Source organism: Camarhynchus parvulus, chromosome 14 (assembly GCF_901933205.1).
Source record: "Camarhynchus parvulus chromosome 14, STF_HiC, whole genome shotgun sequence".
In the NCBI taxonomy this organism is placed as follows: Eukaryota; Metazoa; Chordata; class Aves; order Passeriformes; family Thraupidae; genus Camarhynchus; species Camarhynchus parvulus.
Window position 1 is genome coordinate 11,326,480 of NC_044584.1, and position 13,762 is coordinate 11,340,241.

At 36.4% G+C, this 13,762-nt stretch overlaps 1 protein-coding gene across 1 annotated transcript in view; it reads right to left on the reverse strand.

Annotated features, from left to right (window-relative positions):
* Positions 1-13,762, reverse strand: part of IQCK (IQ motif containing K) — a 33,353-nt gene continuing 19,591 nt past the window's right edge. The window contains exons 8-9 of the mRNA XM_030958454.1: positions 10,987-11,098; positions 1-54 (exon numbers count right to left, since the gene is read on the reverse strand). Of these exons, the coding sequence (XP_030814314.1) occupies positions 26-54; positions 10,987-11,098 (141 nt within the window). The 3' untranslated portion in view covers positions 1-25. The remainder of the gene's footprint in view (positions 55-10,986; positions 11,099-13,762) is intronic.

The following is a 13,762-nucleotide window of genomic DNA, read 5'->3' on the forward strand; positions in this document are numbered from 1 at the left end:
GAGATGATGAAGGATTTTGTGTACGTTAGTCCAGCTCTTCTGATTTGCTTCCCACTGCAACCATTAAAAAAAAAAAAATTAACAGGCACAGAAACAGAAAAGAAACCATCCATACTTCCTCAGCAAATACTCTTACTCAATAAATAAATAAAAATCCCCTGCTAGACCCAAAATGTGTATTTCTTCTTTGCATGGTATTTTTTTCATGTTTTGACACAGCTTCAGCACTCAGATACTTGCACACAGTTCTTTGTGCAGCTGTGGGAGTTGTGCATGTGTAGCTGAGGGCAGAGCTGTTTGCTAGTAAGAAGTCACTGGATTAAAAAAAAATTGAGAGCAGCTCTTTGAGGTTTTTGCTTTGAAGAATTTTTCAATTAAAAGTCAGTGATGAAGTCATACAGTTCACCTAGCATATAAATATATTTTTGTCACTTAGGACAACAAGCAAGGTCAATAAAGAATAGTTTCTCTGTGTCTCAGTGGAAAGAAGAATGTTATCCATGTGATTGCTAAGGGTCTGCCAAATGGGAAAAATCAGTCAAACAAAGAGCACAGGATTGCTTGCTGGAGTAAACAATTCTAAATGAACAAAAGCTCTACATAAAAGTAAAATGTCCCACCCCCTGGTGAAAGCTGTTTTCAAAGCTCTGTATTCTTTCAGAATGTTGTAATACAGATTAACCTAATGTTTTTCTTCTGCTGATACAACAGTCTGGTTCCTCATTCTACTTGTGTGATTTCAGCTATCTTATTCTGGTTTTGATACTTTAAAATTTTACAAACTTCCTTTCAACTTAAAAAAATCTGCTTTTCTATTTCAAGATGTGTCTGTACTATACACCTTTTACATTGAACAAGTTTGTTAGGAGATTTATATATAAAAGCTATGCTAGAGGTAAAGAAAGCCAAATAAGCCCCCAAAAAATTCCCTTTTGAACATAGAGTTTCAGGAGAGCTTAGTTACCCTTCCAAGGCATGCAACTGAAAACCAGCAGACAAAATCCTCTTGGTACATACCAGGGATGCTGGGCTGCAGCAGGCCCATGTGCTAATTTAAGGTGCTCAGTGTGCTCCCAACCTGGAGAATGTCAGCTCATAGAAAGCATGCAGGAAAAGTGCTGCATGAGGAGGGACACAGCAATCCCTTAGAAACCCAAAATGAGACTGCAGCAGCAGGAGAAACCCTGTTTTACAATGGTAAAGGCAATACATACCCAGTGCCTCAATGGAACAAGACCTTTCTGGATTTTAGGGTTTCTGTTTGTACAGTTAAGGAGAAAAATTGAGAGTGGATTTAATATCCCATATGACTATGAATGTCCTGTAAACAAAAAAAATTCTATTGTGTTGAATTTTAGCTAATGTTCCTTGATGTGATGAGGCTGAAATTTGCAAATCTTTAATAAAAATTAGGGCTCACACACTTTCACATTAAAATGAGCAGGTGTTTTAGGTATCTGCTAGCAGTGCTTTTAGTCAATAGTGTCCTTGTCTTATCATAACCTGTGTTACTTAAGCATAACAATTTCCAATCACATCACACCAAGCAGGAAGCACAGGCTGTCAGCATAAATCTGGATTTCAGGCAGTTATTTAAATAGTTTTTGACATATACTTGCTTCCTGTGTAGATAGAAAAGTAAGATGTCCTCAGGATTCAGATAAGCTGGAAAGATGGAGAAAGAAGCTGTCTGGCTACCTTTTTTTTGCTAGAAATTTCCATTGGAGAAATGTATTTTTCAGGCTGTGACACCTCAAACTGAACTAGCTCACTTAAAATATTTTGAAATGCCTAAGGAAGATGTTTAGAACAACTTACACCACCTGATAATCTTTCAGACAACACAACGAACAGTGTAAATGTCAACATCAACAACCTGGCTTACAACTGGACCATTCCTTATGCTGAATTTTAGCCATTTCAGTCCTAGAAGTCCTATCATTCTTTTAATGAGTGAGAAACCTCTCAGAAAGTTTATTTCAGTTTCCAGTGCACTTTAAAAAGTGTGAAAATCTGCACGTGAGTAGCCCCCTTCCCATTCCATCCCTGCAGTCACCGTGCAGCTCCCCCAGTGTGGCAATGCCAGCTCTGGTTCTGCTGCAGTGGAAACCTTTCCCTGTGCTCTGGAAGAGTTCCTGCCCTGGGGGAAGGCACAGGGACAGAACTGGGCAGAACAAAGTGCCCCAGGATGCCATTTACACAGCACGGCTTGCAACTGTGCTCTGCTGCCAGTCTCAGGGCAATGCCAAGAAAATTGTTCTCATAGAAAGCTGGATGCAGGAAAATTACAAGCACTTCAATCCCAAGATGTTTGTGTGACTGAATGTATGAAATTTATCTACAGAGAATGCCTAATTTAAAGAGGCACAATATTAGAATTAAATAACACAATCATGCTCAGTGGCAGCATGATCAGTATTTTGAATGCTTTTAGAACATCAGCTCCTGTTTGAAGTCCTGAGACACAGAGGAACTGAGGCCCTTAAGTGCTGTAACAGTGTAGGTTAAGAAAAAATAAAATCTCACATCTCACTTATTTCTTCTAGTACTGGTATTTCTACCTGAATAGGTCATATGGTTTCTCCTATCAGAAGAGTTTAATTTTTTAGCACTATGTTTCAGTCTCTTTACTATATTTTTCAGACTTTTTACTCCTTACTCTTATTTTTTCAGTGAGAAAACCTGATTAAACTTTGCTTTAGTCACATGCACATTCTAAATCATAGGACACTACAGCAACCACTGCAATAGTGAGCACCAGTGGGTGATTAATTTCTTTGGAGGTGAGCTGGGGGTGTTCTTGAGGAGCACAACTGTTATCTGCTATTTTTGACCTCTACTCCTACTACAATAAAGTCATCTACTACTTGGTCTGCCATGTTCCTGGGGAATGCAGCTCATTTGACATAGTTTGTCATGTCTGTGCTGCAATGCTGAGACACAGATGATGGCTAAAGGAAGCACTGGAATGTATCTGGGAAGGGAAAATTCAAAAAAACTTGGAGCTTTTGTCCTATTTATTTAAGGAATAAGTTCAAACATCCTTACCATCTAATTTGGATGGCAGACATCATTTTTCCTCATCTTAATGTACAGGACTGATGTTTTGTTTTGACACTTGGTTGTTTCAGCATAACAGGGAATAAACTATGACCTACTTTGTGCACTACTGGATAACACAACTGGCTTGTGACAGGAAATTAGGAAAGGTTTATGCTCCCACACTCTATAAAGAGTGCATTTCTTCTTCGTAGAAGTCTAAGAACTACATTCAGTAATTTAAACAGTTGAAAACAGTAATGAAAAATACTACAGACTCAGACTATAAGAAGATGAAAATCCATTAAAGAAAATCTATTGGAATAACTTATTAGCAGGGGCTTAGAGTAAAATATATATATAGAAAGGAGTTTCACCCTAGCCTCCCAATGAAATGCCAAAGAAGCCTGAACATGAAATTGGAGCCACCAGCAATCTTGCTGAAATAAGACCTGACTTTTAAAGAGAAAGTTTTTTTATAAAGTGTTTATAATTTTAGCCTCTTACTATTGGAAGTCTGCCTGTATACAATTATTAGTGAAACCTTTCACTCCAGGAAATATTCAGTCACTAGTGATAGGGAAATAATCTATTGAATACAGATATATTAACCAAACAAATGTTAAAATGGAAATTATTCCTACCCATAGATACTCCTGTAAGTCATGAATCTGAAATGGAACTGTTAGAGGATCACTCAGAGGAAGAGGCTTCTGCAAAATGGATTTTTAAAAGTGACAAGACAAACCTAATTCTCCAAATCAGGAGCAGAGTTTGCCAAATGACAAACTTGCTTTCATGAATGTCGAGGACAAAAAGTTTCAGGGCATTTTTTAATTCACTTAGGATCAGATTCAAAAAGCAAGGGCTGAAATACAGGGGACTTCCAAACACCAACATTCAGAGATGCATATGGGAAATAAGGGCTGGAATATCTCTAGCAGAAATTGTTTGTGCAATGCATCATTGCTTTTCTCATATTTTGACAGGAATACTCAGAATTCATTAGAATACATTTGAATGGCATTTTTACAATTCAAGGTGTACAAAAAGAAGAGAAATATGGGGAGATACAAGTATTGGAGTAAATGAACAACAGCCATGAACACCTGAGCTAGGAGAGAAAAAACTACAGAGAATTAGATGTACTGGAGAGTATTATTTAAAAGTATCCAAGTGCCCTCCAAATCATTCAATGACCTGAGGTTTGTGAAGAGACAGCCACAGAAACACAACAGTTGATGGAACACAACCCTGGACTGAGAAGAAAATCCAGAACAAAGGCAACCAGTGCAATTCCAGAGTATCTGATTAATGTAGTTTTTTTTCAATGTAAATACTCAAGATAGAAAAAAAAAGATGAAACCACAAAGATCTGACCAGGAATAGAAATTATCCCAGAGTGGCAGGTCCTCAGCTAAAAGCATTTGGGGATTTACAGGCAGAAACCAACATGGGCAGAAACCCAGAACTCCAGATTTGCTGGGCAGCTTCATGAAAACTGCATTTATCCCCATTAGCCCCTCTTATTTCTGACATGATTCCAACTTGCCAAATGTGATAGGTTCTGTGAAGTTACCGAATTTAAACTCTTGTGCAGACTAAAACAAAGCATGAGGTAAGAAAGACTGATGCCACAGGGAGGGCTCCTGGGAAGCCACGGCAAGCAGCTCCTCGGTTCTGCAGTCTGTCAGACACTTTTTGTACCCCCTGAGTCCCATTTCAGCACTCCACTACAGCTCATGCTCTTTCTCTCCCTGCTCCACTTCCTCCCTTCTTTTTTTTTTTTTTTTTTTAACCAAGAGTTTCAAGTCTTGTTTTGCTGCAGGACTATTTGGAGGCTTTATTTTTCAGCTGGTGACAGCCTTTTATCCAGGCTTCTGGAGAAAAGCTCCACATCCCATAGTTAAAAATAGAAATTTGGGGTTTGCTTATCTAAATGGCTTACAAAAAACACCAGCAGCGTTTTCAATAAAAATGCTCCAATGTTTTTCACTTTTAAGGTTAAAAGCAGAAAAAGGAAGAAGATTGCAGAACCCATGAAGAATTCCTCCTCTCTTAAAAAAAAAAAAAAAAAAAACAAAAAATATGTTTCTATAATTACAGAAAAATCACTAAATTGCAATTTTCCTTTTTTCCCATTACAAATGATTATTAACAAGTGCAGAGTGATGAGTGAAAATACAGCTTTGGTACTGGAGGATTAGTTCAGACTTGTGCTCACAGGCCCACTGCTGTGCCTGTGTAAGCACAGTTCAGAAGACCATGTGCTGCAGTTTATCTAAATGATCATCTTTCCTTTTTATTTTTTCAAACATTCCCAACGTAGTTTCAGGAATTAAATGTTACTGTAATCTTTATAAATTTTCAAAGATGTCTGAGTCCAGGGTGTGGACCAATAAATTGGATTCAGTATCATGAGTCTTATGACTTTTATCACTACATTCTCAGCTGTTAGTGCCAAGATTAAACTTTCAGAAACATCTCAAGCATTTTGAATTAAGCTTGATGAAAACCACCAGCACATACTCTGCCTTTGGTACTGCTTTGTTCTTTGATTTTCTTTTTCTCTTAAAAGAAAATTTAAGGTCTTGTTCTATGTAAGTCAAATTTTATACATGTGCTTTTAAATCAAAAGCAATCATATATATGCCCCCATTTAAAACCATTTTGACTGCAGCACTTTTGCTTTCAGAAAGAAAAAACCAAATACCTGTAAGTACAGTCATGTTTAAAAAAAAAGGAGAGTGAAATTATTTTAAGTGCAGTGTCCTAGTGACAGCAAGCAGCCTTCCACTTTTAACCTGTTTATAAAGCTTAGTTTGAAACCAAATTATTAGAAAAATACATTCAACATATAAGATCTTTATATATATATATATATATATATGTGTGTGTGTGTGTGTATAAATCTGTTAGATAATAAAACAGATTCAAAGTGTAAAACCATAGAATATGAGGAGGTGATCACTTACAAGAATTCCGTTATGAGATTAATTAAAGAATTACAGCTGCAGTAAAAGGAGGGCAGATGAAATTAGAAACAAATTATTTTGTTTAAAATCTTCCTCAATTATTTCAACCACACTTGGTGAAAGTGGCAAGGGAAAAAAGAAATTCTCACATGAAACTGATTAATTCCTTACATTTTACAGGACTGAATTTTCCTAAATAAACCACAGAGATGCAGTCTTTATGAAATCCATTAGCTATTCAGACTATGCCTTTTCCTAATCCAACATTATTACCTGCAGTAATTTTAAATATTCTCTTAAGCCTAGTGTAAGATTTCCCATTTATAAATATATCCTCTTTTCAATATTTTCTTTGGGAAACAGCTCAGTCCTACAAACATGCATGTGACTGTAACTTCATAAGGATGTTTATGGAATGAATTTAAAGAAATTTCACAGTGTAGCCATTTTTTTGGGGTTCTGAATTTAGCATTTTTCTCTTCTCCAATTAATTCTGATTTGATGTGATAGGATTGCATACAGGCATCCTTCAAAAGAATGCAGACTGGATTTCTCCTGTTCAGTTTAACTCCAGTTTAACTAAGCTTTGGAATCCTTCCTCATGGTTCAGGTGGAGGCATCACAGCTGCAGCAGGAGTGAGTGACTGCATTTCTTTACTTCTTGACACTGTGCATCTGTTCCTGCCCTAGCACCAGAAATATGCAGCCTGTTCTCCCTTGTAGCTCATTCATATTTGCAAGGATTTTCCAGACCACCTCCATGTTGAGTTCCTCAGAGTATTGCTGGATGCATCTTCCCAAGGGAAAAGATTATTGCCATGAAAGAAGTATTTTTTAAATCTCTCCAGATAGGTAAGTAATAACTCCTACTGCCAAAGGAAAAATACAGCTTGGAAATTGAACAGAATGCAAAAGAAAATTCCCTCCTGTATCTGGAAATCACCCTCCTCACCTGCTGTGAAGATTACTTTCTGTCTTATTTTGATTTAAGTACATTTTCCACACACTGTGCCCTCTCTGTTACACAAGAGCCTTGCAAAGCCCAGGCTATGGTTGATTTGTAAGACCTGCCAGCTAATAGGGTCACAATTGGTATTGCCATAAACCCAGGACTATTTTTTCTTTTACTATTTTCCTTAAGAATACTGATTTTTAAAAGTAAAATTTCACAAATTTTATGCAGGTAAGAACAAGAAAAAATTCCCTCAGGACATAACATAGCTGAAAGTAATGTCTGTGCAACAGCAGCAATGCTCTTTCCAACAGCAGAGAAGTAACCCCTGCAATAGAGTGTCAGCAGTGTTTGGTCACATAAGTGATGAAGATTTTGGTATTTTCATTAAAAAGTTTAAATATTTTTCAAATTCCTTTCATTGTAGGACAGACACTTTCATTTCCAGTGCTGTCCCATCAGTACTAAATCTGCACAAAATGGTGCTCAGAACCTAGATCGGTTTTTCACTCACGTTCCCTGGAGATTGAATTTTAATTAACTGTATTTTCTGTAGAAAGCAAACAATTTTTTTAATTCTGTAAAAAATTGTGGAACAAATTTATCCCATCAGCTGTGCTATATTAGAGAAAATTCCTTCTCCCTTCAAGTCTAAAGCTGTGAGTCACTAAACTGAGTCTTAAGTGTTACACTTATCTCTGCATTTTCAGTCTGAAATTGTTCAGAGTAAGGACTGTCATACCTTAAATATAGATCATTTTGTGGAATGTAATTTTACACAGCAGTGGAGCAGTATAGCAAATAAAATGTCAGCCAAGAATGCTCTGGCTTTATGATCCTGGATACATGCTGAAGGAAACACACTTTTTTCTTTGCACTCAAAAAGAAATTTTGCCAGCATATGCATTAAAAGAGGTCAACAGGCCTGCAAGGTGCTATTAATGCATAAAGTAATTTTCATGCAGTTTCACACTTTCTATCCTAAAGCACTTTGCAAAACTAATAATAAAGAGTATAAAAGATGGACTGAGGGAAGACTAAAGAACTTCACAGGAGCAAACAGGGAAGTATCTTCTTACTATCTTTTTTAAAGTATCACATACAAACACATTTTCATAAAATTATGTTTTTACCTAGAACAGACCCTTGCAATAAGGTTTCATTGTGCTGAAATCCCAACAAAGCAGACTCTGCTCACATTAGCTCACATTAACTGAGTCTTTGGCTGATATTTCCATGGAAGGTATGCTGATCTTTCTAGTAGTGTCAATAGAATCACATTACTGCTCGAGTCATCATTTTCTAAAAGCTATTTGGCAGCTCACCATTCATCCCCTACAGTTAGATTCAACACTGTTTACAGATCTAATAAACAGAGTTAGTTATATACAAATTAAAGAGATCATTATTTTCCTAATGTGGTTAATTTCATAATAATATGCTGTATCTAATTAAAAATGCAACTTTTTCTTTTTTGACCATGAATCTTAATGTTTTATTTGTGATAGCTGAGGTTTTAGTAACAATAAATGCTTTGTCTGCTTGATACAAAGAGTTCAGTGGTTTAATTAAAGGAGATTAATTGAATTAACCAAATTAATTAATTCAGTTAAACCAAATGCTTAGAAAGACAAGGTTAAAAAGTAGTTGTGTTCTGCTATTCATTATTGTGTGTGTTCACAATCCACTCCAGCACAAAGTCAGCTGGGTTGGATGGAATCACTGGTGAAAGCAGTTAAACTAACCTTGCTGACTTTACACTGAAATAGGGTTTAATGACACTAATAAACAGCAGGATAATGAGAGCAGAAAAAAGAGCAGCTGGAGCACTAACAAAATGAATTATGGCATCACAGCTGAGATTGATAATGAAAACCCCTGGACAGTAACTTCTCCAACTAGTACAGCTGTTTCCAAATAGCCATCTGCCTGGGCCCCAAGGCTATTTGATGTGGGGATACTCTTAAATGAACTTAGCAGAGCTCAGTTAAGAAATTACAGAAACATTGTGATAATACTGAAAGCTGATGTGATATTAGCAATATAAACTTACAATAGTTGAAGAAAAAAAAATTGAAAAGGGGTAATTTTGCAACTCTCTTTGATGTGATGAAACAGCTGTGTGTCCTAGAGTCCTAAAATAAATGATTTGATGACAGGAAAGCTCTGTGAGAGTGATTAAAAGGAAATTTGTTTTTCCTTTTGAAACAATTGGCAAAGGAAGTCTTTCCACTACATAAGTCTCCAAAACAACTTAAGTATAGTTTACAGGAAGATTAAATTTCTTCAGACACAGGAGATTTTTAATTAATTCAACTGTCAAATGAACAGTCCACCCTTAGCCCCTATTTTTCTTCATTGCAGCATTCTGAGAATGGTTCACCTTGTCCTCTGAAAATCAACTTGTAATTTTCCCCTTTAAGATTTTACATGCATGAAGACTGCAAACTATGACTCTGTAATCACCTAATATCATATTCATCCTTTTCCACACTGCTGTGTTGTGAATATATAGGTTTGTTTCTTAGAAGTGGGAAACATGCATATCTAACTTTTACTGGTATCATGGACAATGGAATGTGTGAAAAAAAATGCCTTGATGAAATGATAAAAATATTAACAAATTGAAAACAGAGTCCAAGCCACAAACATTAAATTGCAATCACTTAAAAGGCATTAGCAAGCCTGTGAGGTCAACCTCTATCATTCTTCCCAGAAATGCAATTTTCCAACAATTAACACTGACAGAATTAACCATGTATTACAAAAAGAAAAATCCATCTTTTATGTTTTAAATTTATAATGAAAATAATTTTATGATAGGAAATTTGAATTCACTGTTTTCAGATACTTAAAGCCAGGTATATCTATGTTTTCTTTTAAAAATAAAAGATGCCCACATTTTTTCACCAAGTCAACTCATAATAAACTGTAGTAGAGAGGCTATGAAATCCCACTTGAAGAAAACTGGTTGCTCTGCCAAAATTTTCTTTCTGTCAGTCAAGTCTGCTGGAAGACAATGTCTCACTGATTTTGCCTTTTCATCATTTTTGTGCTCTGTTATTACATGATTTAATCTTCTAGGTCTAAGCTACTGAAACCAGGAATTCTGCTTTCCTTACTGCATATGAGCACCCCATATGTACAAACACATATAAACACAGTTTTGCCTTGTTGTGATGTATGATTTTGTTCCTCAAAATTAATTATTTTCATTAAAATATCCTATAAAAGAGCCTATAAAATATCCCTTAGGCAATTTCAAAGATTGGTAAATAAAACCTGGTATTTCATAGATTAAAACTGCAATATAAATATAAATAAATGTTTGGAGAATCTACAGAGCCTTTGTAACAAATTCCTACCACCAAAACTTGTCACTCTCCTGTAGTTCAGGGCAAAGATGATGATGATTATTTGTGTGCTTAAGTGAATGGTAACTTGGCTCTGTCAGTAAAGCTTTGTCCACAAACAGGACAAAAAAATAATACATTACAGTGCCAGAAGCAATCTGGCTTTATTTCCCTTGGCAATTTTTTAGGTTGTTTGAGTTTGTTTTCTATTTTTTCTTTTAGAACTGTACAGACCAAATTCTGCTGTAAATAACTACAGGAAAATGCCAATAGAATATTTACCAGATAGAAATTCCACAGTCCAGAAAAACTGTACTACAGCCCATCTGGTAAAAATCAGCTTTACATGATGAGTAGCTGGTAAGTGTCTAATCCTGCCCTAGAAAATACTGTGCCAGCAAATTATCATAGTTTTCCAAAAATATTGAATTTAGACCCTGTATTGTATTTTTCATTGCCACTTTCAGCTGCACAGGCAACTCAAGTAGAGTAAGTATTGACTATGAAGAAACAGCCCAGTGTTTCCACCAGACATTACCTTCTCTCTCGGGATCAGTGTCCTACTGTGTGGCCTATTTTTTAGACAACTCAAAGTATAAAAATTCAACACAATGTAAAAAAAAAACCAAACAAACCAACCAAAAACCCCACAATTTAATTCACTAACCTTTGGCTTCTTGTTTAGCCCAGAATTTTCTCACCACCTCATGAATGTACCTCTCCTCTCTCAGCTTCTTTTGCCACTGACGGAGCTCTTGTATTTCGCTATCACAACGAACCTGGGAAAGGGGAATCAGAAAAGAAAACTAAAATTATATACCTTTGTGTTTTCAGGATGAGGATACAATTTTTTTCACAAGGCTGTGGCAGGGAAAATATGTGACAGCCATCCTCTTTGCTGGGCCTGAGGTACAAGCAAAATCCCAGAGGTTTACAGTTTTCAGCTTACACAGAAATAAAATCCACATAATTGGCAAATCCAATTGAAAACATAAATATGTCTATTAGGGGATCACTTTGATTACCAAGGACTCCTGGGAATGAGATTGCAGTGAGATGCTAATTCTCTGAGTTAATTAAAATTTAAAGCCTTATGCTGAAGGGAGTTAGTGCCTTTAGAAAAGCATAACACTATAAAACCAACGCACTGACCAAAATAATGGAGCAGAAGAGGAGCATGAAGGGTCATGCAGAAGAAAATTTATTCCATCAACCTGATTCACACCTGCCATCAGCTGCAAATAGGCTGACTGGCAATCCCACCCACACAATTTTCACAAACAGGAGAGCCATTAATCTGTTATTTAAAGTAATTGGACTGCATTACATGGTACCTATTCTTTGTCAGTCAATCACCCCGTGAAAGGAATAATTCTGCTTCCACAAAAAAAAAAAAATACAGCAGTCAAAGGCTTTGATTTGATTTAGATGTAAGCTGAATTTTTCTAGTATTGTTTCTGTACTGGTGTAGCTCCCACTAACATAGAAGTGAACTAGCTCCATCAACAGCTTTTACCACTCTGCTACTTCCACTTGTTGTAGCAGGATTTGATTAATTAGAAGTGCGTTGCCCATGGCTGGCATTCACACAATTACTGCCTCTAGTGCACGAGATCCTGTCCTGAACAGCAGTGGAAAGGGACAGGCCAGCATTACCTTGGACACTGGGGATTATTCTTGTAGTCATACTCAAATTGTAAAGAATTATTTTTAAAATGCAGTTTCTTAGGTTTGGGGTTTTTTTCCTAAATGTTACATATAAAAATGTCATTCTGTTTCAGGACTACATTCAGAGAAGCTGTGGCTGCCCCATCCCTGGCAGTGTCCAAGGCCAGGTTGGATGGGGCTCTGAGCATCTGCTCTGGGGGAAAGTGTCCCTGCCCATGGCAGCAGGGCTGGAAATGAATGATCCTTAAGGTTCCTTCCAACCCAAACCATTCCATGATTCTAAGGTTCAATGTCCTAGTAATTCAGTCTGAAGTGAAAAAACGTGGTAAAAACAAGCAGCAATGAGTTCAGTTTCTCCTGGACACATTTTTGCTTGCAGGAAGATAATGACTTAGTTCCCTAAAAAATTTCTAAATAGAATTGTGTATCTTGTATTCTTACAGGATATGGTGAAGAGTTTGCTCTGTGACCTGAACTCTATTAAATGCTCTTCTCCATTACACTCTGCTTTTCTTCCACTTTACTGAGACACATACAGAGCAAAAGAGCACAACTTAGTTTTCCACTAGTTATAGAAAACCCCAAACCTTAAAGAAAAACAGTTTAAATTATTTATCAAAAGTATTCTTTCCTCCCAGGATTTCTCCTCTGTGCTGCAGCTAAGAATGCAATAAACAGTAGATGAACTCCCATAGCACTTTTCAATCCACTTAGGAGAAGATAACTTGCTATGTTTCAGACAGTGCACTGGCAGGGCAGAAATACAATACAAGGTTACTTGATCAATAAAAACAGACTTTTGCTCAGTGACTCAAGATCAGATACACCTTAGAGCTCCAATAATATTCCATTATACTGATATAGTTCTGTTGTATCTTCTATAAAACTTATAAGGGCTTCTTACAAGGTTTCTATGAAATTTTGAAATTTAAAGAAGTTACAGCTACAAGTGGCATCTTCAGCTATACCAAAAAAAAAAGAGATAATGTTCTATTAAATCTATCAAATACTATTTTCAAACATAAAATATAATCCAAACACAGGATAATTTCTTTAGGCTTGCAAGAGACATTTTTTCTTTTATGCTGCCATATATGCTTTTATAAGCCAAATAATTCCTTATTACATGGAGTCAGTTTGTCTGCACAGGAAAGGGTTAAGGAAATGCTTATGGGACACAAGCATATAAATGACAGAAGTGCAAGAGGCAGGGAGATAGAGAAACTACTACCTCTATATCTAAATATAAAATTTCTGAAAACATGATGTGTCCATTTACAACTTCAGCTGTGTAAGACCTGTATTTTGGCCCGTGACAGGGCCACAGCTGTCTCTGTATATTGAACATAAAGACAATAATTCCTAACAGTTAAGAGATAAAAGGCAAGTATAGTAGCTTCTGTATAGTCTCCCTAAGCAAATAAAACAGCGGCAGTGCAGTGAAATACCCAGGGAAATACAGAGTTCTGAGATAAAGGCAGAGTCAGACGCTCAAATACTCCAAAGTCAGCATTAAATCCAAGCAGCAAAATGAGCTTCCAGAACAAAGTGTCTTTTTAGAAAAGTGACCAAAAAAGGAAAAACACAGATTTGCCACCTGCAGTAAAACAGGCGACAGGAATGTTACAAAATACATTAAAAGTTCCAAATATGCTTAATAGATTATAGTTCAGCACAGTTATAATGCAGTTTAGCCTACTGATAATGCCTTAGAAAGTTCTTCTGCTTTGAAACCAGAGTGCAATGCTAGCATGATGAAAAAGCCATGACTTAGC